The following is a 24,667-nucleotide window of genomic DNA, read 5'->3' on the forward strand; positions in this document are numbered from 1 at the left end:
AAAGCGGCCCCGAGAAGGGATCTTTATTAAGGATGCCAGCCATCTTGGGCCTCTCCACTTGGCAACGACGACAAAGCGTGTGCGGTCCCTATGGTTAGGCCCCAGCTGTGGAAGCCATCCTCGGACACGACCATGACCTTCGACATCTGATGTTTTTATTTAAAAACACAGGGACCAAAGTCGTGCTGTATGCAGTGCAATCGCCATGTGGTTCCATAATCATCCATTTAGCCCGGCTCTTTGGACGGATTCAGGAAACGACTGAAAAGAACAAAAGTAACGAGCAAACAAAGGTGCGCTGCATAAAAGTTAGAACGTAAAGAGACGAAGGCACGCTGCGCTAATGCTGTAGCGAGGTCTAACATGTAAAATTTCGCGGCTGGCGTCGATTTCTACAAAGCGCGAGTAGTGCCTACGGAAATAAACAAAGGCGCACTGGAGATGGGTAAGTCTGTATACAAGCACGAGTTTTTGTCTCTATCAGCGATTTACTAGCTCACACCGCGCGATTTTGATGTCTGGCGTCGATTTCGACAGAGAGGGAATACGGGCACGAAACGGGACGCTCGCGATCTGCCAGGAAACAATGCGGTGGCCCTAAAAAGGGCCGTTTGCAGGAGCACTTCAACCGCGACCTGCAGCGGCGTGGCGGCGCGGTGAGCAGTAGGCCCAGCAGTGGTCCGTCTTGTGCCCTTTGGCTCCGCACCGACGACACCGGTGCACGACGTACACCTCTCCTGGTCTTGCCCTTGAAGCCGACGCTATCCCTGGTCCGTAGATCTTGACGAGGGCCGCGACGATAATCTTTGACATCTGGTCGATGCCCCGGTCTGCGGCAAACAAGGACAGCATCGGCTCGCCAGAAGCATCCAGGAAACGATGCTGCAAAAAAAGTTACGTTACAAGCGCCGCAATTTGGCGAGTTCTGCACGAGAAAACTTGCGAAAACGTTGTTCAACCCTTACCTCGTGATTGAGAACGTGCACGCCCGACAAGCGCTTCATCGTGGCTGTCAGACGGCGGTTCAGATGGCGACGCCGGCGGTCCTCAAACCGCACCTTATGTGGGTCGTCGTAATGGAGTTGCAAAATTTTGAACACCAGCACGACGTGCTCCTGCAGCAGGAAAACGAGGTCCTGGAATGCGCAAGGCATGTAGGTAAGCGGTACAGCACTTCATGAAGCGAAATTTGAGATAAAATGCGTACCTTTATGTCGCTGGCGATTTCTCGCGGGTCAGCGCCTTTTGGGGGTCGTCGCAATGTCGTGGAAGCAAGAACTGTACAGAAATTTCAGCTGGCTGCGCCGACGAGCGCACCACGCAAAAAAAAAAGCCATACCTGGACAGCTTCCGAAACGCGCGCGCCGCCGCCTACGCTCACGAAGAGAATGCCCGCAGACCACGCACGCCCGGCGGCCGGCCAGCCGGCCCTAGCGATTCCCTAGGCACTCTAGGGACAGGCCGAGAGAGGCGCGGCGAACCCACGTCCGGTTGAGAACGAGGGAGAAGCAGAAAAACGTCACGGAGAAGCGCATCCCATCGACCAATCAGCGTTTCCAGCCCACCTGCACCGAAACGCTTCTGTCAGCGTTTCGATGCACAAGCGTTTCGGTGCAGGTGGGCTGGAAACGCTGATTGGTCGAACAAAATGTCACGTCACGCCTAAAACGTCACGTGACGTCATGGCCACGTGACTTTTAATGACGTCGTGTTTGGTTGGGAAGAGACATATTTTCCCTAGGTTTTTCTCGGAATTCCCCACGTTTTTGACAGCGCGCGCGGGTTCAAAAAGCGCACCTGATGCGCCGCGCTTTCACACACTGCATGCGCGTTTCTATATATTTATTATATATGATATCCTTGAACTGCTGATGTATTATTTTAGTGCGCTCGAACGGCGCGCTTCGTTGTGCATTTATTATAATCGCCACTGCCTGGCGGACCCGATACAGCTTTTGCAGACCTGAGAGGTTAAACACGTACTATCCATACAAAGCCACGCAAATGCGCCTACAGGTGACCACGCCCGTCTATCAGCGCTCCGTCGAGTGCCTGCATTTACAATCGAGTGCTGTAGGACTATGAACCTGACCTAGAGCATACATATTATAATTTTTCCTTGTATTCTACATTCTCTACATGCAGGAGACTACACTCAGCTTTCGTTAGTGCAGAAATTTCGTACAACCGTGTCAAAATTTGGCGGTCCGGTTTTGTTCTACACGACGTTTTGGAGGAGAAAAGCATTGGGTCTTTGAAGGACGACAGTCTATATAAACTCCTATTCACTGTGTCGTCGTACCTATCGTAATTAATGACGACATATAAAGGCTTTTGATACAACTCTCGTGATTTAAAACAAAACTGTTCGTTTCACTAACCCGCGAAAAAATATTGCGCGCAATCATTCGCCACAGCCCGTTGCTGCGTAATTTTTGTTTTGTGCGGATTTTCTTTTATAATATGACAGCTGCACGCGATAGCTTATATATATAGTTGCGCAGCCGACCACTGCAGGTACCAGCAAACACGTACCCCGTTTAGAATGAATTTAAAAACGCGGTCGGGAGTTTGAATTATTTGTCCGGGACGCTGCGGTCAAAGTTCGCAGTTTTGAAAATTGAAACACGGAAATTTTTGCGCATAGCTAGTCACTCTTGCATAAGTAAATATCTTATTCCTACCCATCATCCCTTTGTCAGAACACATATATTAATGAGAAAAACGACCCATTTGATGCAATTAAGTTCACAGTCCTACAGGGTGGGTTCCACAACAAAGAGAGCAACGGGAGTCGTACTTTATTTACAAATTTGTAACAATTGCTCACGGCATTAATGAAAGTCCGGGTTTATTGACCTCCATCGCCCCTTTCAGAGCCAGTGCTGACCTTAGGAGTGCCGGCGCGTCAAACCTCGGTCGTTTGCCGCCAGCGGCATCTTTTTCAAGCTTCGCTGCCCGTCCGCTTACACAAAGCTCATAATTCATCCCCCACCCCTGTCTTCCCAGTTTGACGTACCACCTTGTCGAGCGGGGTGCAATTGAAGAACCAAGAACCCTTGATTAAATGCTCCTGCCATTCACCTTTACCCCCCCACAGGACACTTTCGCGAACTCGTATGTTTTGCCGCCTTTTTCTTTTTTTTTGTGCGTGTGTTTCATGCACAGTGCACGTGTGTGTAGTTAAGCTAACTGCGCCGCTGATTCCGCCTTCACTATTCGTACGCTCCTGGAACGTCTCCTGCCCTGTCTGAATTTATTCTTTATTTGTTTGCTCGTTTTGGCCGGCGGCACGGGCAGTACATGCATCTATGATTCTTATCTGCTCCGGGACTCCGCCAAAGTCTGTCATTGTTGCTTTGAGGGCCCGGATGCCCTCTCTCCCCTCGTTATTCCTTTTTTCCCCCGGGCTGGCCTCCCGCGCAAGCTCGCTGGGCGGCAGGGGACAAAGCGTTTTTCTTTTTCTCTTTATTTCTTTCTCCTTTTTCTAGTATTTTTCTTTTGTGCCCATCAAGGGTTCTTGGTTCTTCAATTGCACCCCGCTCGGCAAGGTGGTGCGTCGAACTGGCAAGACAGGGGTGGGGGATGAATTCAGAGCTTTGTGTAAGCGGGCAGCGAAGTTTGAAAAAGATGCCGCTGGCGACAAACGACCGAGGTTTCTCGCGCCGGAATTCCTAAGGTCAGCATTGGCTCTGCAAGGGGCGATGGAGGTCAATACACCCGGACTTTCATTAATGCCGTGAGGAATTGTTATTAAGTTTGTAAATAAAGTACGACTCGCGTTGCTCGAGATCTCTTTGTTGTGGAACCCACCCTGTAGGACTGTTAACTTAATTGCATCAAATGGGTCGTTTTTCTCATTAATATATGTGTTTTAACAAGGGGAGGTAGGGATAAAATATGCGCGCGGTGGTTATTAAAGCGAATTCGTATAAAGTTAACGGCCTGCCCAATGTACTGCGTACTGCACACACTGCATCCTAGGAGGTATATTACGTTGCAGAAATCCCAATCAGAGTTGTCATTAATTTTCCATTTGAATCCTGAAGCTGTGCTTATTTCACAGCTTGATGTTTGTAATGTGTTTGCAGACCTGGAATCTACTTTTTCCACAAGGTCGACACCCCAAAACCGGCTCTTTATGTGACTGAGTGTATTAGAATGTTTCGAATGTTTTTCGGTCGTCTGTAGACTGCATGAGGGAGAGCAGTGAAAATTTTGGCGAGGCGCTAGCTCGCATTGTTTGAGAATGTTGAAATGTTTTTTTGAAGATTTTGTTTACGTACGTTAGGCGGCTGGGTTACTGGTGAAGGGAAGTACGAGATTTGCCTGATGGTCTGTTTGCTCGCTGTATCGACGTCACTCCAGTATTTGCTCTCGGTTGGGTTTAGATGTCCTTTGAATGGCATCGTCGGCAATGGCGACGGGTATCGCTGCTTAATGAGGACTTCTTGCATGCGTTTGGAATTTTTTACGAAGTCTTCATCTTGGGAACATATTCCTTTAGATCGATGTGCCTGAGAGTATGGGATGCTTGTTTTAGAGTGACGAGGATGGCAGCTTTGGAAGTGTACGTATTGTTGATGGTCCGTCGGTTTTCTATATACACTGGTGGTGAGTGAGCTTTCGTTTACCAAAATCTCAACATCTAGGAAGTTAATTGTGGTGTGGGCGCACGTGTAAGTGAAAGATATGTTGGGGTGGACGAGGTGTGTCAGTCCAAATTAAAAAGATGTCATCCAAGTAGCGTTTGTATAGGGTGGGCTTAATGGGACAATCTTTCAAAAATTTAGACTTATTACTATGCATGAAGATGTTGACGTAGGTGTGGGCCATCCTTGTACCCATGGCTGTGCCGTTAATTTGTGAAAAGTGTTGATTGATGAATTCGAAGTTGTTATATTCGAGTACGATTTTCGACAGTATTTATAAAACACGTGGAGCAGGGAAGCATCAAATCACTGATCGAAGCGTATGAACAAAACAGAAAGGAGGAATCCCCTGCTGCACGTGTATTAGATATGTTGTTCACAGCAACATCTTGCATGAAGCTGCAGGGAAGAGAAAAGTCGATGAGACGTAGCCAGTTGTACTTGAGCCGTCTACATCGAAGGAATCACCACCGATCCTCTCACCAGGTTTCGTGAAGCTTGCGCTTTATCGTGCCGGTTTACCACTGTCCTTGCTAGTGAAGCGATTATTTTTTTAATGTTCTCTTTTTGCCCCATTTGCCATCTGCCATTTTTGATCGTGCCATCTTCTGGGCAAGTACTACGTTTGAGGTTCGAAAAAGGTGCATAAGCGATCACGACCTATGCAAACAATAACAAAGACGAAACACGCTACAAGAGCACCACTAGCTGCATATCTGCTATAAAAGTAAATATTTCCAACAATACATTATCTTTTAGTATGCACCGTTTACTTTCCATACATACACACACACAAGCAAAAAAAAACACGCCATAATGAAGAAAACCGCGAAAAACAACGATAAACAAACCGGCCTCCGAACTCTACTTGCCACTTTTACACGCCAGAGCGCGCGGCACATTTCGGCGCGACATCTGAACCGCGCTGTGTGTGTCTTGTGTGTCCCTCCTGTGTCCGTGTCTTTTGCGCTGTTTAAAACAAGTATGCAGCACCAACTAGCCCGCACGTCTACCCTTGTAGCCTTCATTTAAACCGCTTTGAGCGGGCGCTCGAGGCCGCGCTTCCGCAGGACTGTTCCGCATAGTGTAGTCGATTTTTCTTTCGTTAAAATTTAAGCAGCGCTAACTTTTAGGACGAATACACAGAAGACATGACAGCGCCCGTCCTGTCATGTCTTCTGTGTATTCGTCCTAAAAGTTAGCGCTGCTTAAATTTTAACGAAAGAATATGCATAACCAACTAGCCCCGCAACGTGTTTTACTTAGTCGATTTTTCTGTGCCAAAATTCCAAATTTGATTTTTGGTGGAGGGTTACCCTACCATACTCCCTTAAAAACGCACTGATATCATTGGCTTCAATACCTTTGATATTACTTTATTCATCGGGCGCACACGTCCACAAGACAATAACGATAACACGAGGGGATCGCATTCCAGGATTCCACCACGCAATTGCATGCTTCAGCGTTAAAGTGGGTATTACGAGATAGTAACTAGGGCCACATAGCAAACACGCGTGCAGATATTGAGCCAGGTGATGGCAACAGAAGCATATAGCGCAAGTATCGCAAACCTTCGTGATATTGTTGAATTGGGCATTTGAATGCTGTATTTTCTGCAAGGTACAAAGTTCCGCTTTTTGGTATGTACAGTGTATACATGAAATTATGGTGCACATAATCCTCCATGGTTTTCGAATATTTTTCAAGCATTGTTCATTCGTCACTGACAATGACAGTGCCTTCAGTTTTAACACCTTTCTACACAATATTTTCTAAAGTATTTTTTATGCATTTTACAGAGTTCCATGATTGGAAAGGACAGGAGGAAGCGAGCCAGGTGTGCAAGTTCGTAATATCCACAGGTGAAAAAAGGCTCACCAACGGATGTACGAGGACCTACTACGCTTGCAACAGGTCAGGAGTGGCACGACCAGGTCGAGGCAACAAGACTCGTGCGATGAAAAGTCAGGGAAGCTGCAGGAGCGGCAGGACATGCCTTTCTTTTCTGATCGTTACTAGAGACGAGGGTACTGTCAAGGTGCCGTACCAAAGGACGCATTATGGGCATGATGCAGATGTTGAACACCTGAGTATGACTGACCAGGAAAGGGCAAGCATTGCGGATGACCTTTCGAAAGGAGTGCCCATGAGGACAATATTGAAGAAAATAAGGGAATCGGTGACAAGCAAGCTAACTCCTCTGCATTTGACAAATCGCATGGACTTGCACAACATCAAGCGGCAATATAACCTCACAGTTCCTGAAAGATGTCATGATAATGATGCTGTGAGTGTAAGCATATGGGTGCAAAGCATGAGGAACAAGGGGCAACCTGTTGTTCGCTTGTACAAAGAGCAGGCAGTTGTTGACCCAACGAATACCTTTAGTACAAAAGACTTTGCTCTTGCCTTAATGACGGAGCCACAGGAAGAGCTGCTGAAAGTTCTAGGTACAGGAACAGTCTGTGTTGATTCCACACATGGAACAACGGGGTACCAATTTGAACTGGTGACTGTTCTGGTGCTGGATGAATATGGAGCAGGATTGCCTATGGCTTACTTCATCTACAGCACGATTAATGAGAAAACCCTATCAGCATTTTTTGAATCCCTGAAGTCCTCCACAGGAGCCCTGTCAGCTAGAACTTTCATGACAGATGATGCATCCGAATACTTCAAGGCCTGGTCAACAGTCATGGGCCCACCTCAACATCGACTACTCTGCACATGGCATGTGGACAAAAACTGGAAGCGAAGGATTTCTGAGAAGATAAAAGGAAAAGAACTCGCAGTAGATGTTTACCATGCTGTTCATACACTGCTAGAGTGCGCAAAAAAAGACGAAGTGGCTGAGCTTCTCGAGTCATTTCTTGCCAACAAAGATCCCAGGCTTCAGGAGTTTATTCAGTACTTCAGAGGAAATTATGCTCACCGCCTGGAGATGTGGGCCTACAGTTTTCGAACTGGACTTGGCATCAACACAAACATGTATCTTGAAAGGATGCACAGGACTTTAAAGCATAGTTTCCTGGAAGGTAAGAAGAATCATCGTGTTGACAGGCTCATCACTGCACTGATGGACATGACATACGAGTCTTTGATGAAGAGGGTACAACACATTGTGAAAGCAAAGAGAACGAGCAAGATGAGCCGGATCGAGAAGAACCACAGATCTGCTGTGGCAATTACTACGCCTGCCAAGAGGAATGAAGATGGAACATGGACTGTGCAATCCCAGTCCACAAGAGGCCTCACATACAGGATTTCAAAAGAGAAAGGTAGTGCCTGCTGCCCTCTGAAGTGCAGCGAGTGCATGGTGTGTGTGCATAGCTATTCATGTGATTGTGAGGAGCACCGAATGAGCTTGACGATCTGCAAACACATTCACTGTGTGGTCATCGCTGGCGCACCTGAAGGAAGAGATCAGAAGATCCTGAAAGCTACTGAAGCAGTGTCATCCAATTCAAAGGCAAGCGAGGCTTTCCACATTTTGGAAAGTGTTCAAACAGCAGAAGCCTCTACAAGCATGACAAAATCTGACTTGGTCTTGGCCAAGATGGAATTGCTCAAAGAGTATGTCGCAGAGCAAGAAATTCCTCAAGAAGTGCACAACAAGGCCAGCAAGCTTTTGGACCCTGTACTGAAGATTTATGAAGGCACTAAGAAGCAAGAAATGCCCCACACATCAAGGGAGCGTGCAAACAAGAAAATCGAACACCAAGTCAGGTTTCATTCCACTAAGAAGCAGAGGCTGTCCAGCTCAGGTACAAGTTTTTCAAAGCCAACTGAGCTTCAGAAGGAGAACATAAAAAAGCAAATCCTTAACAGCAATGATGAGGCAACTGTTATAATAACATCTCCAGGACACAACTACATATGAAAGATGAGATCGACTCTATGGCACTCTCTTCTGGTTTACAACTCGTCTACAAGTTCATCTGTGTACTTATATACCTCACCTATGAGGTGTGCAGCTGTCTCGAACCAGATGGATGGTGTGTGCGTTAGAGCGCGAGAGGCACCTCCATACTGGCCATATATGCTGCAGGTAAGTATATTTTCCTTTCAGCAGCAGCTTTGTGGTACCAGTAGGATGGTGTGTGCGTTAGAGCGCGAGAGGCACCTCCATACTGGCCATATATGCTGCAGGTAAGTATATTTTCCTTTCAGCTCAGTGTGTTGCACACTTAAACAACTGAAGCGAAACCTACAGCACAATGGTTTCTCTGCATCTGGCTTAGCCAGACCATTTTTTTCTCTCGGCAGAACCTGACTGCTAGAGAGCGCGTCTCCCAGGTGGCGGATAGGGAGGCTCTTACCAAGCACCTGAAGTGTGCAGCTTGCAAAAGGCACAATAAGTTTGATTAAATGAGGGAACCTTCTGGCATGGTGTGTCTTATAAGTACAGAGTGCTCGGTAAGAGTGGTGCGTGCACCCGCGGACCAACAGGGGTTTCACTGCCTTGACACATTCCCCACCTGTACATGCTTCCTTTTTCCTCAGGTCCATGGCTACACATTGCTGGCAATTCACAAAGTTGCTGTTAGGGTGCAACTTGATGCAGACATTTTCTGAACAACTCTGCTAAGTGGCACATGGTACTATTATGCGCTGTCAAATAAGAGTTCAGTGTGTGCAGAGCTAAAAGCGACGACTGTTCTAATTTGCGCTGTTGTGATTGTCTTTCAGGTGACAAACAACCAAAGAGACGTGAAGACAACATTGATGGCCTTTCATGATTGTACTGAAGATGTCATTAGCATCAGTTATTGAAATACTTGGAAGATCGCAACTTATACTATGCCTTACCTTTCCTTCAGATTCTAGTATATTGCAATCTGCCTGTCATAGCACAGAAATAAACCTATATTTATTTTGTTCCTGCAACTGCGTTGTCGTCCAATCTCTTTGCAGGTACATGCATCCAGAGATTTGAATTCATTACCAGCATTGTCTGGCGTGCAGTGCAGAAATAAACAAAGCTGCAACACTTTTTAAAGATGCATTGTCACCACAAGCAATCGTAAATTATTTTTCCAATAAAAACAATCTATACATTGTAGATTGTTTACATATTTTCTTAAGCACCCACATAAATTAAAGTAGATAAACTGAGGTGTGACAACTAAACAGATGTGTTAATTGAGATATGGTTAAGTGAGTGCACAAAATAGACAAAGGGACCACAATAACACTGTTCATAACACTGCTCAAAATGCTATACTGTTGCAGTACTGTAGAATCTGCAGAAAGGGCCACACAGCATTTCACTGAGTTAATAAGTAAGATAGATTAGCCTGCATTCATAGTGACAGTCATTAGAACAGCTGCATGGCAAACTCTTTAAGAATGCATCCAAGTCATCAGAGCCTTTTTTTATTAAATAATTATTGCATTAGCACTGCACAAATATTTACTGTTTACATTACAATAGACTACATTGGTAACAATAGCTTGGATTATCATCTCCTGATATGCGTATACAGTTGAGCTTAAAGTGGTATAGACACAAAATTTTTGCTTACATCTTCTTTGAAATGATGCATCAAACATTAGTATAGACGGGTCATCACTTGACATTTGCCTACGGCCGCTAAATAATTTGTAACAATGTCACTAATTAGGTTACATTGTTCACGATACAAAATGTGTGATGCATGTTCTAGGTTTGGGCTAGGATTAGTGTAATGTATGCAAGTCATTTTTCATTTACAGGAGCTTATTCTAGATGTTCAATAAAGCCCAGGAAGGTGTTAGCAGAACACACAGTTATTCTTTTGATTCCATGACAGGTATGACTTAAGATGAACACCAAGATATTTATATCTTGTGATAAGCACGCTAATAGCTGTTATCTGGAAACTATCTGGAGGATATTCGGGTACTCTGTGAATGATGAATTCAGCATTAGAGACATTAAGGAGCAAGAAATTGTTTCATCGAGATGTGACCTTTAATATTAGCAGTCCATATGAGCAATCACACTGAGGTAAATCAAAGCATCATCAGTGAATAATCTAGTCATGCAGACAATCTTATATTACGTGTCGATCAACGACTGGTTCCATGTGATGAGTATAGGGTAAACTGTGCTTGATGACGTGCTTCAATTCGAACTTCCTCCCCCATAAAAAGTAATGCTGATATTCATATGCCCATACACACGCCCATGCCAATATTCATATGCCCATACACAGAGTGTTTAGCGTGGGAGAGTTGAGATGCAAATTGTGGGGACCTGCCCTGCAGCCCCCTGAGTTTGCTTTCCCGCGAGGCACCGTGCAGCAGCAGTCGTACCCCGAGGATGAGCGCGTTCCCTTGCCAGTTACATTAACTGGCAAGAGAGGGCGCCAGCGTCGCTGCGGGGGAGACTGCTGAAGCCTGCCCGCGGGAGATGGGCTCTCTTCGGCCGGGATAATGACCCTAAGCGGACGCGTCGCTCGGGTCTCCGCTCTTCGCCGACGGGGCGAAGAAGCGACGGGGAGACAGGCTCCCGTACTCGTCCCGTCCGGCCTGCGGAGTTTATATCCCTTGCCCTAGCGCGGGCGAACATTCGCTCGGAACCTTGCTGGTGAGTCGGACGTCCTTGATTCATTAGCGTACCTTGTTGCTAGCTGGCGTTATTGTTTCTGTAGCAATAAATGCCTGTTTGTGTCAGCCAATGTGTCGTTCCTTTGTTCCCCCAGAGCAAGGCCCGCCGTGGTCGGCGAGCGCTCGGTAGCGTACGCGATCACGGGGTGGGGTCCGGGCGGCTTTGAACCGTGTCAGCCGCGATTGAGTGGGGAGAAAGTACTTATCTCCCCATGTCAACCCCACATCTGGCAGCCCAACGTGGGGCCTGCTCTTGGAACATTGGACGACTGTCGGTTCGGTTCGAGGAACGCTCTTTGTCCGGACTTGACAAGTGCTAGGCCTAGAGTGAATTTTGATCGCTAGGACCTGCGGCATGCTTTCTTGAGTGCGAGGTGTATTGCGCTGCAGCATGTTTGAACTTTTCGACATGCTCAGCACATTTTTTTTTCCCTGGAGTTTCTTCGCGAGAATCACTTGGTCCGCATCGAGGGAGCGCGAGGCCTAGCGCCCGCGGAGTCGCCGAGCCCGAAGCGAGTGAGTACGGAAGCCGCGTGGGTGGTCCGAGTTTCTGTATATATTTTCTCTACTATCTCTTTTTCGACTCTGGGAGTCGCGGCTCCGGGAGCCGGGTGGCCTGGGGCCACGGGTGCCGCTACGAGCTCGCTGGTATTGCAGCTCGGCACCGGGCGCTCCGACACCGTCCGATACGGTGGGCGCCGACCGCTCAGAAGCTGCTTTGTGCAGTGAGCGGGGTAGGACCACCCCACAAAGCTGACGTCTCCTCGCGGCTGCGCGCACATAACCCGTTTCGGGTCTTTGTTGTGCTCACGGTCGTTGTCGGAGTGGTCGTTAGGCCTGAGGCTTTTCGGAGCTGCCTGCACCACATTAAAAGAGACATGACCACCGGACCGTGACGTTGAGAGGGGGCGCACTTTGCTGCCCGTCCGTTTTTTTTGTAACCTCGCACGAACTGAGCAGTCTCGTTCAACTCAAGAAAGGGCTTTGTTCACTCGAACTTTGCGTTTGCACAGCCGCCGACACGTTTTGCTAGCAAGTTAGGCATTGTGCCACGAGGCCCTTGCGGATGCCGTTTCCCCTCCCGTGACCTACGTTAAAGGCACGCCGAGAGCGTTTCGACAATTTTGCAGATCCGGTGGAGCCACCCAGGCTTGCTGACCGGTGCACATCGTCTCGCTGCCACCTGCTGCGACGGAGCGGCCTGTATCCTGTTCGCCGCATCCATCCGGGGCAGCTGTGGCGAGACCAGTCAGCAGTCACCTCCGGCTGCTGCTGCCCTGGCGACTACTGCAGGATCCTGGCCTGCAGTTTTCCCACCGGCCTTCGATTCGCGGGCCTGCGGACACGGTAGTCCGCGGGCCATACGAGTCATCCCAGCGGAGACCGTCACGCCGCCTTCGGAATACCGCGGAAGTCTGCGTGGACGCTGTCGGCGTGACCTCCGCTGCAAGACGTGCCTCAAAGACATGAAGACCAGGAGACTCCTCCATAGCATGTACTTTCAGGCGCGTGGGTCTATTTAAGGTTGGGGGGATGTGGGGACCTGCCCTGCAGCCCCCTGAGTTTGCTTTCCCGCGAGGCACCGTGCAGCAGCAGTCGTACCCCGAGGATGAGCGCGTTCCCTTGCCAGTTACATTAACTGGCAAGAGAGGGCGCCAGCGTCGCTGCGGGGGAGACTGCTGAAGCCTGCCCGCGGGAGATGGGCTCTCTTCGGCCGGGATAATGACCCTAAGCGGACGCGTCGCTCGGGTCTCCGCTCTTCGCCGACGGGGCGAAGAAGCGACGGGGAGACAGGCTCCCGTACTCGTCCCGTCCGGCCTGCGGAGTTTATATCCCTTGCCCTAGCGCGGGCGAACATTCGCTCGGAACCTTGCTGGTGAGTCGGACGTCCTTGATTCATTAGCGTACCTTGTTGCTAGCTGGCGTTATTGTTTCTGTAGCAATAAATGCCTGTTTGTGTCAGCCAATGTGTCGTTCCTTTGTTCCCCCAGAGCAAGGCCCGCCGTGGTCGGCGAGCGCTCGGTAGCGTACGCGATCACGGGGTGGGGTCCGGGCGGCTTTGAACCCTGTCAGCCGCGATTGAGTGGGGAGAAAGTACTTATCTCCCCATGTCAACCCCACAAAATATGCAGCAGTATGCAGGCCTCCATTACATTTCTGCTACAAAACAGCTCGAATGAGTTCTGCACCAATTGCGTGAATTAATTATCAACTCTTGCAGGAGAAAATATACAATTTAGATTTCAACAACATATATCATACATATGCTCACACTGAATTCGAAAATTTTGCTGAGGCTCTTGAGTCTGCCATATCGAAATGCACATTATGCACTACCCGTAGGTACGAACAATTCTTTGTGGCTGTGGATGAATCAGAACATACTTGAGGCTATACAAGAGAAGGATCAATGGTATCGTAAGTGGAAACGTCAAAAAGAAAACATTTGTTATTCAAACAAGTTCAGATCCTCCAGAAACTATGGAGTGGCATTAATACAGATGAGAAAGAAAGAATACAACTGTATGCTAATACAGAAAGCAGAAGGAAACTCCTGAAAAATGTGGGATGTGGGAAATAGCGTAATCGGTAGACAGTTAAAACAGCGCGTAGTTCCTGAACACATTGATGAAAACACAGTTGATAGGTTTGATAATTCCTTCACAAACATTGGCCCTGAGTTTGTAGCTCATATCCCTAATCTACTATGCTCTGTTAATGACCCTTGTGTTCATGACACCTTCTTACCGCAAGCTGTTGCCGATTGTGACATCACAGCAATCAAGAAAACTCGTTGCAAACAAGGCAACCAGACATGACGGGATTACTTTGAGAGCATTAAAGAGAACATCCACCAACTTGCTCCACTCCTATCAATAATAATGGATCATGCAGTTTACGAAGGTATTTATGCAAATATTTTGAGGATCGCTGCAGCTATACCAGTTCACAAACAAGGATAGTAATGATTCAGGCAGTTACCGTCCAATATCGGTTTTGAGTATCATTAACACTGTGTTCGAAAAACTTGTCGGAAAGCAACTAAATGACTACTTGGAGAGAACTAGAATCATATCTCACTGTCAACAAGGCTTCAGAAATAACAGGTCTACATCTACAGCAGTAATGGCATTGTCTCAAGAGTTATGTTCATCTTTGCATAATTATGAAATGTCTGCAGCCTTGTTCCTAGACTTAAAGAAAGCATTTGATACTGTTAATCATAACATTTTAATTCACAAGCTAATGAAATATCTGCAGCCTTGTTCCTAGACTTAAAGAAAGCATTTGATACTGTTAATCATAACATTTTAATTCACAAGCTAGAGCACTATGGTTTTAGGGATTCCACTCTTGATTTCTTTACAAGCTACATTACTAACAGAAAACAATTTTTCCACATAAAACACTTAAAATCATCTCGACAGCCTGTGTGTGCTGGAGTGCCTCCAGGGGTCAGTCTTAGGCCCTGTGCTGTTGAGTGTTGCTTGCTAATACTTTGTTCACTGATCATTTATAACCAAGTTTCATGTTGGCATCTTCTGTTGCTGTAATAACAAATGTGTGCATTGGGCCTATACTAGCTTCGGCTATTGACCCAGCAGTTTTTGCAAACGTTTTGTAGTATCTGAAGTTAAAAGAAAGTACATGCTCTGAATTAAGCATCTGTGATCACGACCACTGGTAGAGCCGGATCAAACAAGTGCAGTACGTCACAAGTTGAAAGTAGTTGCTTCACTTCATGAAAGCTTTGAACTGCCTCAGAGTCCCAAGCGAAAGCAACGTAGTGTCACAAGAGCCTGCGCAGAGGCTCAACAACACCTGCATAGTGAGACCACAATTGGGACCACTTGTTAAAACCACTTGTTTTGAGGTGGCACCACTTGAAAACAAGTGGGACCGTTTGGAATCCCACTTCATATTTGGAATCATTGTCTATAAAGTGGGGACATTTGGAATCCCACTTCATAGACACCTCGAATTGCCATGAACTACTTAAGCGCACACTCCAAGGGAATGTTGAAAATCCGCTGCAGCACGAAGAGGCTCATGACTGAAAAAATGCAGATGCAGGAACCATTGGAAGCAAGCTGTTGTCAATGCACAGTGTTTAGAGTAAATGGTACCACAGGCCCACAAAGCGCAGATTTTGTTTAAAAAATCGGCCGTCTTGTTAGCATCAATGCCGCAGTGTCCAGGTATCCAGTGAAAGCGCATTTCTTTAACATGTAGTGGAATGAAAAATCTTAGAGAATGGCCCAGAAGAGCGTCCTTCGAGCCTTCGAGTGAATCAGGACAGAAAGGCTGTCAGCAAGTATAATGACATCAGTAACGATGCAAGAGACCTTATCTATAGGGCCAACTGAACCCCTAGAAAATGAACAGCGAATATAGGTGTATAATCAGGGGCCCGAAACGAATAACTGCAATGTAGAGCCAATAGCTGCCTATAGGCGACTTCATGCAAACATTTAAAGCGAAAGCCTTTAATGGCTCTCGTTATCCATCCGTCCGCGAAATCTGTCACACTATGACGTCATCAATGGTATAATAATTGATATAACCCATATAGTCTTAGCAATTAAGAAGTAATTGGTGATTAGAAATTGCGCATTAGTTTGTAATTACACATTAATTTGTGAAGTAAATTAATAGCTCAAAACGAAACGTTAAAAATAAAAATAAATAACAATTTTAAAGAAACAAAAATAAAAAGGAAAAATTAACTTATGTGACAATGCAGTTTCAGAAGCGAAAAATTAAAAATAATTAAATAAAAATTAAAAGAAGCAGCCACAGTGGGCGCAGAAAGGCTTTCGCCTCGCGCACTTTACATCGCCAAAGTGACCACTGAATTTTAAAAAAAAGTGCCTCTTCGTACAAGCGATTAATCGCCTTTTCCCGGTTCGCCCTGCACCTTCGAGCAACAATTCCATCCTATGAAGTTGTCCGACGCAACGCCAGAAACGAGCTGATCACGAACAACAGTGTTCACGGAATTGTCGAAGTCGCAGTTCTACGCAGGTTCGCGTAACTGAGCAATGTAAACCTGCAGCTGACAGGCTCGCCAGGGTTCTGTAAACATATCTTGAACCGCGGTAGCGTTCCGTCGTGGCTGAGGACAGACGGTTGCAAGTGCTGAGCGCGGTTTGAAACGTATCTTCGCCTTTCGTAACTTCACTTATGGCGAATTCCACTGCTGGATCTGAAGTTAGGCACTCGAATCGCAAAAGAGCGCCCCAAACCGCCTCGGAGTAGATCCGCCACTGGTCGGCGTATCAACCTTGTGAGCTCCGTTGGAACGGAGTTGCTCCAATCGACCAGCGGAATTCGCGCGGTCGGTCCAGGTCGACCAGTTGAACTCGAATTCGTCGTCGCGGAGCAAGAAAAGCTGCTCCAGCACGACCAGTGGAAATCGCCATTAATTTAGGTCCCTGCTCCTTCATTTTGCGCTCGTGGCAGGAGGCGTTAATTGCGGAACGACGCTGACCTTCGACGCCGCGCGACTGCAAAGGCATGGCTTTGCGCCGGGTTGCAGCAAACTCAGGCCAGACGCCTCCTGAAAGTAGGTAGAAAACAGTGCCTTCCACTGGTTCCATGGTACTGGTGACTGGCCCGGTGTTTCTAGGAATGTACGAGGGGGCGTAAGATCCCGTGCAACTCATAGGTTTACCTCGTCGACACGTTGTTGTATTGTAGATGCAAGATCGAACGACACACCGGAGCGAGCGATGTCATGATGACGCCAAGTTTCCGCCGAACCCCCCCCCCCCTCTACTTTTCTTGCGTCACGTATACGTGGTGTCAAGAGACATGCATGTGACTGAAACTCTGAAGAAGCGAAACTGAAAGTAAGACAACCGAAACTGAAAATAAGAGAAGAGAAACTGAAACTGCCGCACAGTTCATTGCCTGATGGACACATGCAGTATCACGTATTATTTAACGTCTTCATAAAACCGCTGTTTGTTCTTCTATAGGATTAGCAGCATTAGTATATGTTTGCTATTAATGACACCCAGGTAATGAACATGATTTACCAACTTAAGTAGTGTTGGTTCTGGTGTAACACACGAAAAATTTATAGGCATGCCTTTGCGTATACGCCAGAAATGAAATTGTGAAGCAAGCCTTGAAACTGCCTGTGCATTTCTCATAAAAAAAAAAGAAAAACATTATCTTGTTTTCAAAGCATGCGTGTCATCTATATCAGATGTGACTAATGTTGAGCTATAACTTTAAATGGCTCATGCTGGCTGCCATCAAAAATCACTTTTTTTTATTCAACAAACCTCATAACTCATTTCTGTCACGAAAGCAACGAAATGCTTCACTTATATCTCATTGCTTTGGTGCAGTCATGGTTCATTATGCAATGTAAAATCTGATTCATGAATATTTTTGTTACTTGTTGCACGATACGTTTGTTCCTGAAATTCAGCACATCCACCAGTATTGCGTTCCCGCGCGGCTTTCTTTTTTTTAACTGAGTACAGGTGAATAGCCACCGGATTCTTGGCTGATCGCCCAGTGTAGGTATGTGCCATCTTTTGATAGGCTAACAACATCAACAAAATTCGTCTTTCACTTCCAATCATGTGTGCTGCGGTATACTTTTTCTTCGACTTTGTATTGATTCCATCCGTAGTAGGCATGGGAGGCATTGGCCACGCTATCAGCTTCCGCAAGTTAGGTTCACGCAGAATTTGTTAGCTCCGCTTCAAGTTGATCTGATCTCCTTGCAACGAGTTGCTGAAGAAAACGGGTGGACGGGGCAGTGCGGGAAGAAGAGTCGTCGAAGGAAGACATTTGTAATGTTTCTTGAATATAGCCAAAGTTTCTGTTACCGTTATTCAGTTTTTGTCCCCTTGTGATTTATCAGCTATTATTCGAACCCCCAAAGTTTAAAGTTCAAAGTAGTAGCATTACTTTTAAATTCAGAAGAAGCTACTAAACATTACAATTGGGATATATTCGCAGGATCTGGCTTGGAGCTATTCTGTTTGTATCCCTGATTATACTCCTATATTCTTCGTAGATTTTTTGGTTATTTTGGCTCTTCTCTTAATTCCCAGGCATGTAGCTTGAGTTCTCATTCTTGCAGACTGCCTTTCAGTTCTAGTCTCCAAAATTCCGGAAAATCGTTATTGAATTGGTCGCTTAGGTTTTATGTTCCGTGCACAGTGCGTGAGATCCACTTGGTCTGAGTACCTGCTTATTCGGGTGTTTATTTTAACGAGGTGGCTGATTTATTGGCAAGGTCAGCTCTCAGCGCTCCTGTAATCTTTCCTGTCCTTCACCTCATTATGTTGGAAACTTCACGTTTCCAGCGGTTCCAACATATTTCAGCCAGCTTGAGTGATCCGTTGCTCAATACCGTGGATTTTCACCACTTAAATTACCCATGGAATGTCCAGTGGTGTAAATCAAGGCGTTGCGAGGTGTCAGTGACGCTTCTGCGATGCAAAATCCCTCACTTAAATTTATACTTGCGCCGATGCGGGTTCGCTGCGACAAACCTTTGTGTCTCATGTGGGCAAGTTGAAACAATAGGTCATTTTCTCGTCTCTTGCCGGCGATTCGCAGTTCAAGGAAAGCAGTATTTGGAGGTCCCTCTTTCGAGGTTAGGCCTCCCTCTATCTCTTCCAGTTCTTCTCTCGTTCGGTGCGAGCGCCAAGGAATTCCCGTTAAGCAGTGTTTGTGGCTACCTTCATGATCGCATAAGTGCGACTGATCGGTCACCTTGTTAGCTGCATACAAAATTCTGTTGCATGTCTAAAATGCTTGATTCTATTCTCGGTAATTCATATTTCTTAAATTTTATTGAATTTTCCAATTTTTATTATGATTCAGTCTTCTACGCCGCCGCCTCACGTCTTTTTTTTCCCCCGTGCAAATATTTCATTGGCAATCTCCACTGTACCTTGGCAAATCCCCCCGCGTGGGTATGTGCCATATATATTTACTGACGTGAAGAAGAAGAGTGTGGGCTACGAACACTGTCTGTACTTGTGCTCTTCCTTTTATTTGTTGTCTGTTTGCATTGTAAGGCATTAATAGGTAGAAAGGCATGCACGTAATGGGCATACCCTGTACGCATGAATGCGGAAGATGGTCATGGTTGTCCAAGCATTGCCATCAAAGCAACGGGACCTTCAAGAAACAGCTAGGATATGGTTGTGACCCCTCACATGCTGTGATACTCACACAATTTGAAAATGTTGCAAGTTACAGCAGTCTCGTGGTTATATTGCTGCAAAACAATTAAGCTAGCCCATTCATGCGGAAATATTTTTAGAGGCTGCCAAAAAGGAACATGTCAAAAAGTTACACGTCCTGTTTCATTGTGTTTGGAATGAGGCTTAAGATTAAATTAATGTTACAAATACGCGCTGAAGAAATGAAACGATTAAACTCTCATGTGAAGGAAATACAAAAGGGTATATTTACGAAAACTTATTTACAAGCTAAAATAGCATCGCACACACACTCTCACGGGTTCCTTGTCGTCTGTCACTTGACTGAGTCGCCTCCAAGCGCTGCAGGCTACCGCGCACCTGCAGTGCACCGGAAGCGCACACACACACAAACACACACACTCTCACGCGCACACGTGCATGGGTCCACTTGAAAGGAGACGCCGCACGGCTCTCCGGTTGTACTTCTGGCAGCGGCGGCATTTCCCGCGGCCCTAACGACCACACCAATAAGCTAACGAAGCGGGCGCCCATCGGTCCGTTCGCAGAACGGAGGGTGCCGCCAAGGACGCACTCCCGCACCGAAAGCACACATGCGGGCACAAAAGAACGCTCGCTGCGCAGAACGACACTCGCAGAGAAACACGTGTATATGAGAAATGGCCCCTTCTTACAAATGATGGTGGTAAACGAAATGAACAAGCAACTGCTGTGCAATCCATGCACTGTCATGCAGTACTTACACAATCACAGTCCAGTGACTGCAGAGTGGTCTGCAACCAGTAACTTGCAAAAAAAACTATACTATGCAGCGAGCTTGTTTGCACGGTCTTTGTTACATTTATCGAACGATCACATGAAATTGGTATGGCTATTTCTACACAGTGCATTTCCTAAAGACTCCTTTCTGACATACTGTACTTTTTACCCAAAATGCTTCTTACAGAGTCATAAATTGTTACGTACGCGTATAGATGTTTGTAGCAGGTGTGTGAGCCTGAACAAAAAAAACCTTTTATTTTCCTTAATTCTTCAGTATTCCTGATTATGACGACATATGGGCATTTATATGTTAGTACAATTTTTTTCACGCATCACAATTAACTGATGCACCGATGTGTTTGGTACACATTCATCTTCAGACATTTCATGTCTGTTTGGTCAAAAAAATACGAAATAATAGTTGACTGCATTAGTTTTGAATACCATCACACAGCATGCTCTTGAAATTCCTCTAGCTGTTGTATAGAAGTCTGTAATTGGCTTCATTGCATAGCTTCATACTTGAACCATTTAAACTCTGCAAACTGTTCTTTTTACCGCACATGGCGACATGGCATGCGAAGCCGCGTGGGAACGGGCGAGGAGGATTCGGAGGTACAGCTGCAACTTCGCTGGAATCCAAAGACAGCTAGGCACTTGTCACGGTTAATTTCGGAAAGGCGGCTATGCCCCAGTAAAGTTGCGTAAGGTCTTTCCTTGCAGACCTTACTAAGTTCCTTCACTTCGCACCAGAAATGCTCACCGCCCGATTTTCACGGCAATGAATAAGCTTGCAAGGAATGTTATCGGCGGTCGCACGTGCATGACAATCCTTTCGACATGCGTGACGATGCCCACCGAAGGCATTTCAGGCTGTCGAAGGGACTTGTACGCTGGCTAAGCGAAGAGCGCGGAACATGCGTCACTGACAGCCCCCTTCCTTTCGCCGTCTTGTCCATCGTGCGTCGCGCCGAGCCCGACAAAGAAAAGGCCGTCACCCCCCCCCCCCTTCCCCTTCTGAATCGAGGGGCGGGGGGGGGGGGGGGCGGAAATTCCGCAAATAGTTTCCCAGAGGCATCCTTTTTTTTTTCATGGGGTCAAGGAAGGTGGCCCAAACAGTGCGAGGCAACGTTCTCTGTTCATTCTAGAGAAGCAAGCTTACACTGCAAAATTAAACCTTGTCTTTCTCGTTAAATGCAATTAACTAGGAGTCCTGTCCAAAACCATTTCAGGTTGTTATGTGGGCACCCCCAACCTTTTTTATTTCCGTGTAACTCCAGCACTTCTTCACCTTTGTCATTGTAGCCGCTATTGTTCAAGTACCATGCAACATCTTGTTATTAAAGGACCTTTTTTAATTGGAAATGAGAGCATGTGCACAGGGTGGAAAGCGCGTGATCTGCCAGGAAACACTAAAGCGGCCCCGAGAAGGGATCTTTATTAAGGATGCCAGCCATCTTGGGCCTCTCCACTTGGCAACGACGACAAAGCGTGTGCGCTCCCTATGGTTAGGCCCCAGCTGTGGAAGCCATCCTCGGACACGACCATGACCTTCGACATCTGATGTTTTTATTTAAAAACACAGGGACCAAAGTCGTGCTGTATGCAGTGCAATCGCCATGTGGTTCCATAATCATCCATTTAGCCCGGCTCTTTGGACGGATTCAGGAAACGACTGAAAAGAACAAAAGTAACGAGCAAACAAAGGTGCGGTGCATAAAAGTTAGAACGTAAAGAGACGAAGGCACGCTGCGCTAATGCTGTAGCGAGGTCTAACATGCAAAATTTCGCGGCTGGCGTCGATTTCTACAAAGCGCGAGTAGTGCCTACGGAAATAAACAAAGGCGCACTGGAGATGGGTAAGTCTGTATACAAGCACGAGTTTTTGTCTCTACCAGAGATTTACTAGCTCACACCGCGCGATTTTGATGTCTGGCGTCGATTTCGACAGAGAGGGAATACGGGCACGAAACGGGACGCTCGCGATCTGCCAGGAAACAATGAGGTGGCCCTAAAAAGGGCCGTTTGCAGGAGCACTTCAACCGCGACCTGCAGCGGCGTGGCGGCGCGGTGAGCAGTAGGCCCAGCAGTGGTCCGTCTTGTGCCCTTTGGCTCCGCACCGACGACACCGGTGCACGACGTACACCTCTCCTGGTCTTGCCCTTGAAGCCGACGCTATCCCTGGTCCGTAGATCATGACGAGGGCCGCGACGATAATCTTTGACATCTGGTCGATGCCCCGGTCTGCGGCAAACAAGGACAGCATCGGCTCGCCAGAAGCATCCAGGAAACGATGCTGCAAAAAAAGTTACGTTACAAGCGCCGCAATTTAGCGAGTTCTGCACGAGAAAACTTGCGAAAACGTTGTTCAACCCTTACCTCGTGATTGAGAACGTGCACGCCAGACAAGCGCTTCATCGTGGCTGTCAGACGGCGGTTCAGATGGCGACGCCGGCGGTCCTCAAACCGCACCTTATGTGGGTCGTCGTAATGGAGTTGCAAAATTTTGAACACCACCACGACGTGCTCCTGCAGCAGGAAAACGAGGTCCTGAAATGCGCAAGGCATGTAGGTAAGCGGTACAGCACTTCATGAAGCGAAATTTGAGATAAAATGCGTACCTTTATGTCGCTGGCGATTTCTCGCGGGTCAGCGCCTTTTGGGGGTCGTCGCAATGTCGTGGAAGCAAGAACTGTACAGAAATTTCAGCTGGCTGCGCCGACGAGCGCACCACGCAAAAAAAAAAGCCATACCTGCACAGCTTCCGAAACGCGCGCACCGCCGCCTACGCTCACGAAGAGAATGCCCGCAGACCACGCACGCCCGGCGGCCGGCCAGCCGGCCCTAGCGATTCCCTAGGCACTCTAGGGACAGGCCGAGAGAGGCGCGGCGAACCCACGTCCGGTTGAGAACGAGGGAGAAGCAGAAAAACGTCACGGAGAAGCGCATCCCATCGACCAATCAGCGTTTCCAGCCCACCTCCACCGAAACGCTTCTTTCGGTGCAGGCGGGTTGGAAACGCTGATTGGTCAAACAAAATGTGACGTCACGTCTAAAACGTCACGTTACGTCATGGCCACGTGACTTTTAATGACGTCGTGTCCGGTTGGGAAGAGACATATTTTCCCTAGGTTTTTCTCGGAATTCCCCACGTTTTTGACAGCGCGCGCGGGTTCAAAAAGCGCACCTGATGCGCCGCGCTTTCACACACTGCATGCACGTTTCTATATTTTTATTATATATGATATCCTTGAACTGCTGGTGTATTATTTTAGTGCGCTCGAACGGCGCGCTTCGTTGTGCATTTATTATAATCGCCACTGCCTGGCGGACCCGATACAGCTTTTGCAGACCTGAGAGGTTAAACACGTACTATCCATGCAAAGCCACGCAAATGCGCCTACAGGTGACCACGCCCGTCTATCAGCGCTCCGTCGAGTGCCTGCATTTACAATCGAGTGCTGTAGGACTATGAACCTGACCTAGAGCATACATATTATAATTTTTCCTTGTATTTTTCATTCTCTACATGCAGGAGACTACACTCATAGCTTTCGTTAGTGCAGAAATTTCGTACAACCGTGTCAAAATTTGGCGGTCCGGTTTTGTTCTACACGACGTTTTGGAGGAGAAAAGCATTGGGTCTTTGAAGGACGACAGTCTATATAAACTCCTATTCACTGTGTCGTCGTACCTATCGTAATTAATGACGACATATAAAGGCTTTTGATACAACTCTCGTGATTTAAAACAAAACTGTTCGTTTCACTAACCCGCGAAAAAATATTGCGCGCAATCATTCGCCACAGCCCGTTGCTGCGTAATTTTTGTTTTGTGCGGATTTTCTTTTATAATATGACAGCTGCACGCGATAGCTTATATATATAGTTGCGCAGCCGACCACTGCAGGTACCAGTAAACACGTACCCCGTTTAGAATGAATTTAAAAACGCGGTCGGGAGTTGGAATTATTTGTCCGGGACGCTGCGGTCAAAGTTCGCAGTTTTGAAAATTGAAACACGGAAATTTTTGCTCATAGCTAGTCACTCTTGCATAAGTAAATATCTTATTCCTACCCATCATCCCCTTGTCAAAACACATATATTAATGAGAAAAACGACCCATTTGATGCAATTAAGTTCACAGTCCTACATGGTGGGTTCCACAACAAAGAGAGCAACGGGAGTCGTACTTTATTTACAAATTTGTAACAATTCCTCACGGCATTAATGAAAGTCCGGGTTTATTGACCTCCATCGCCCCTTTCAGAGCCAGTGCTGACCTTAGGAGTGCCGGCGCGTCAAACCTCGGTCGTTTGCCGCCAGCGGCATCTTTTTCAAGCTTCGCTGCCCGTCCGCTTACACAAAGCTCATAATTCATCCCCCACCCCTGTCTTCCCAGTTCGACGTACCACCTTGTCGAGCGGGGTGCAATTGAAGAACCAAGAACCCTTGATTAAAT

At 46.9% G+C, this 24,667-nt stretch overlaps 1 protein-coding gene and 2 long non-coding RNA genes across 3 annotated transcripts; 1 reads left to right on the forward strand and 2 right to left on the reverse strand.

Moving 5' to 3' along the window:
• Positions 1-205: 205 nt before the first annotated feature.
• Positions 206-1,552, reverse strand: LOC144134561 (uncharacterized). Its single transcript, XM_077667461.1, has 2 exons — positions 966-1,552; positions 206-882 (listed from the first exon to the last, which is right to left on the reverse strand). The coding sequence occupies exons 1-2, from the start codon at positions 1,152-1,154 to the stop codon at positions 625-627; spliced, it is 447 nt and encodes a 148-aa protein (XP_077523587.1). The 5' UTR covers positions 1,155-1,552; the 3' UTR covers positions 206-624.
• Positions 1,553-7,458: 5,906 nt separating this feature from the next.
• LOC144132246 (uncharacterized) lies at positions 7,459-9,542 on the forward strand. Its single transcript, XR_013314733.1, has 2 exons — positions 7,459-9,253; positions 9,345-9,542. It is a non-coding gene; the product is annotated as an uncharacterized LOC144132246 (long non-coding RNA).
• Positions 9,543-21,589: 12,047 nt separating this feature from the next.
• On the reverse strand, positions 21,590-22,690 carry LOC144134563 (uncharacterized). The gene is made up of 2 exons (XR_013315149.1): positions 22,586-22,690; positions 21,590-22,502 (listed from the first exon to the last, which is right to left on the reverse strand). It is a non-coding gene; the product is annotated as an uncharacterized LOC144134563 (long non-coding RNA).
• Positions 22,691-24,667: the final 1,977 nt, after the last annotated feature.

The sequence above is a fragment of the Amblyomma americanum genome, chromosome 5, assembly GCF_052857255.1.
Source record: "Amblyomma americanum isolate KBUSLIRL-KWMA chromosome 5, ASM5285725v1, whole genome shotgun sequence".
Classification (NCBI taxonomy): Eukaryota; Metazoa; Arthropoda; class Arachnida; order Ixodida; family Ixodidae; genus Amblyomma; species Amblyomma americanum.

Excerpts from the sequence above, each read along its gene's own strand:
- LOC144134561 (XM_077667461.1), bottom strand. The coding sequence starts at position 1,154 with ATGCCTTGCGCATTCCAGGACCTCGTTTTCCTGCTGCAGGAGCACGTC. Across the intron at positions 883-965 it reads TGCACGTTCTCAATCACGAG|CATCGTTTCCTGGATGCTTC; the intron begins GTAAGGGTTGAA and ends CTTTTTTTGCAG.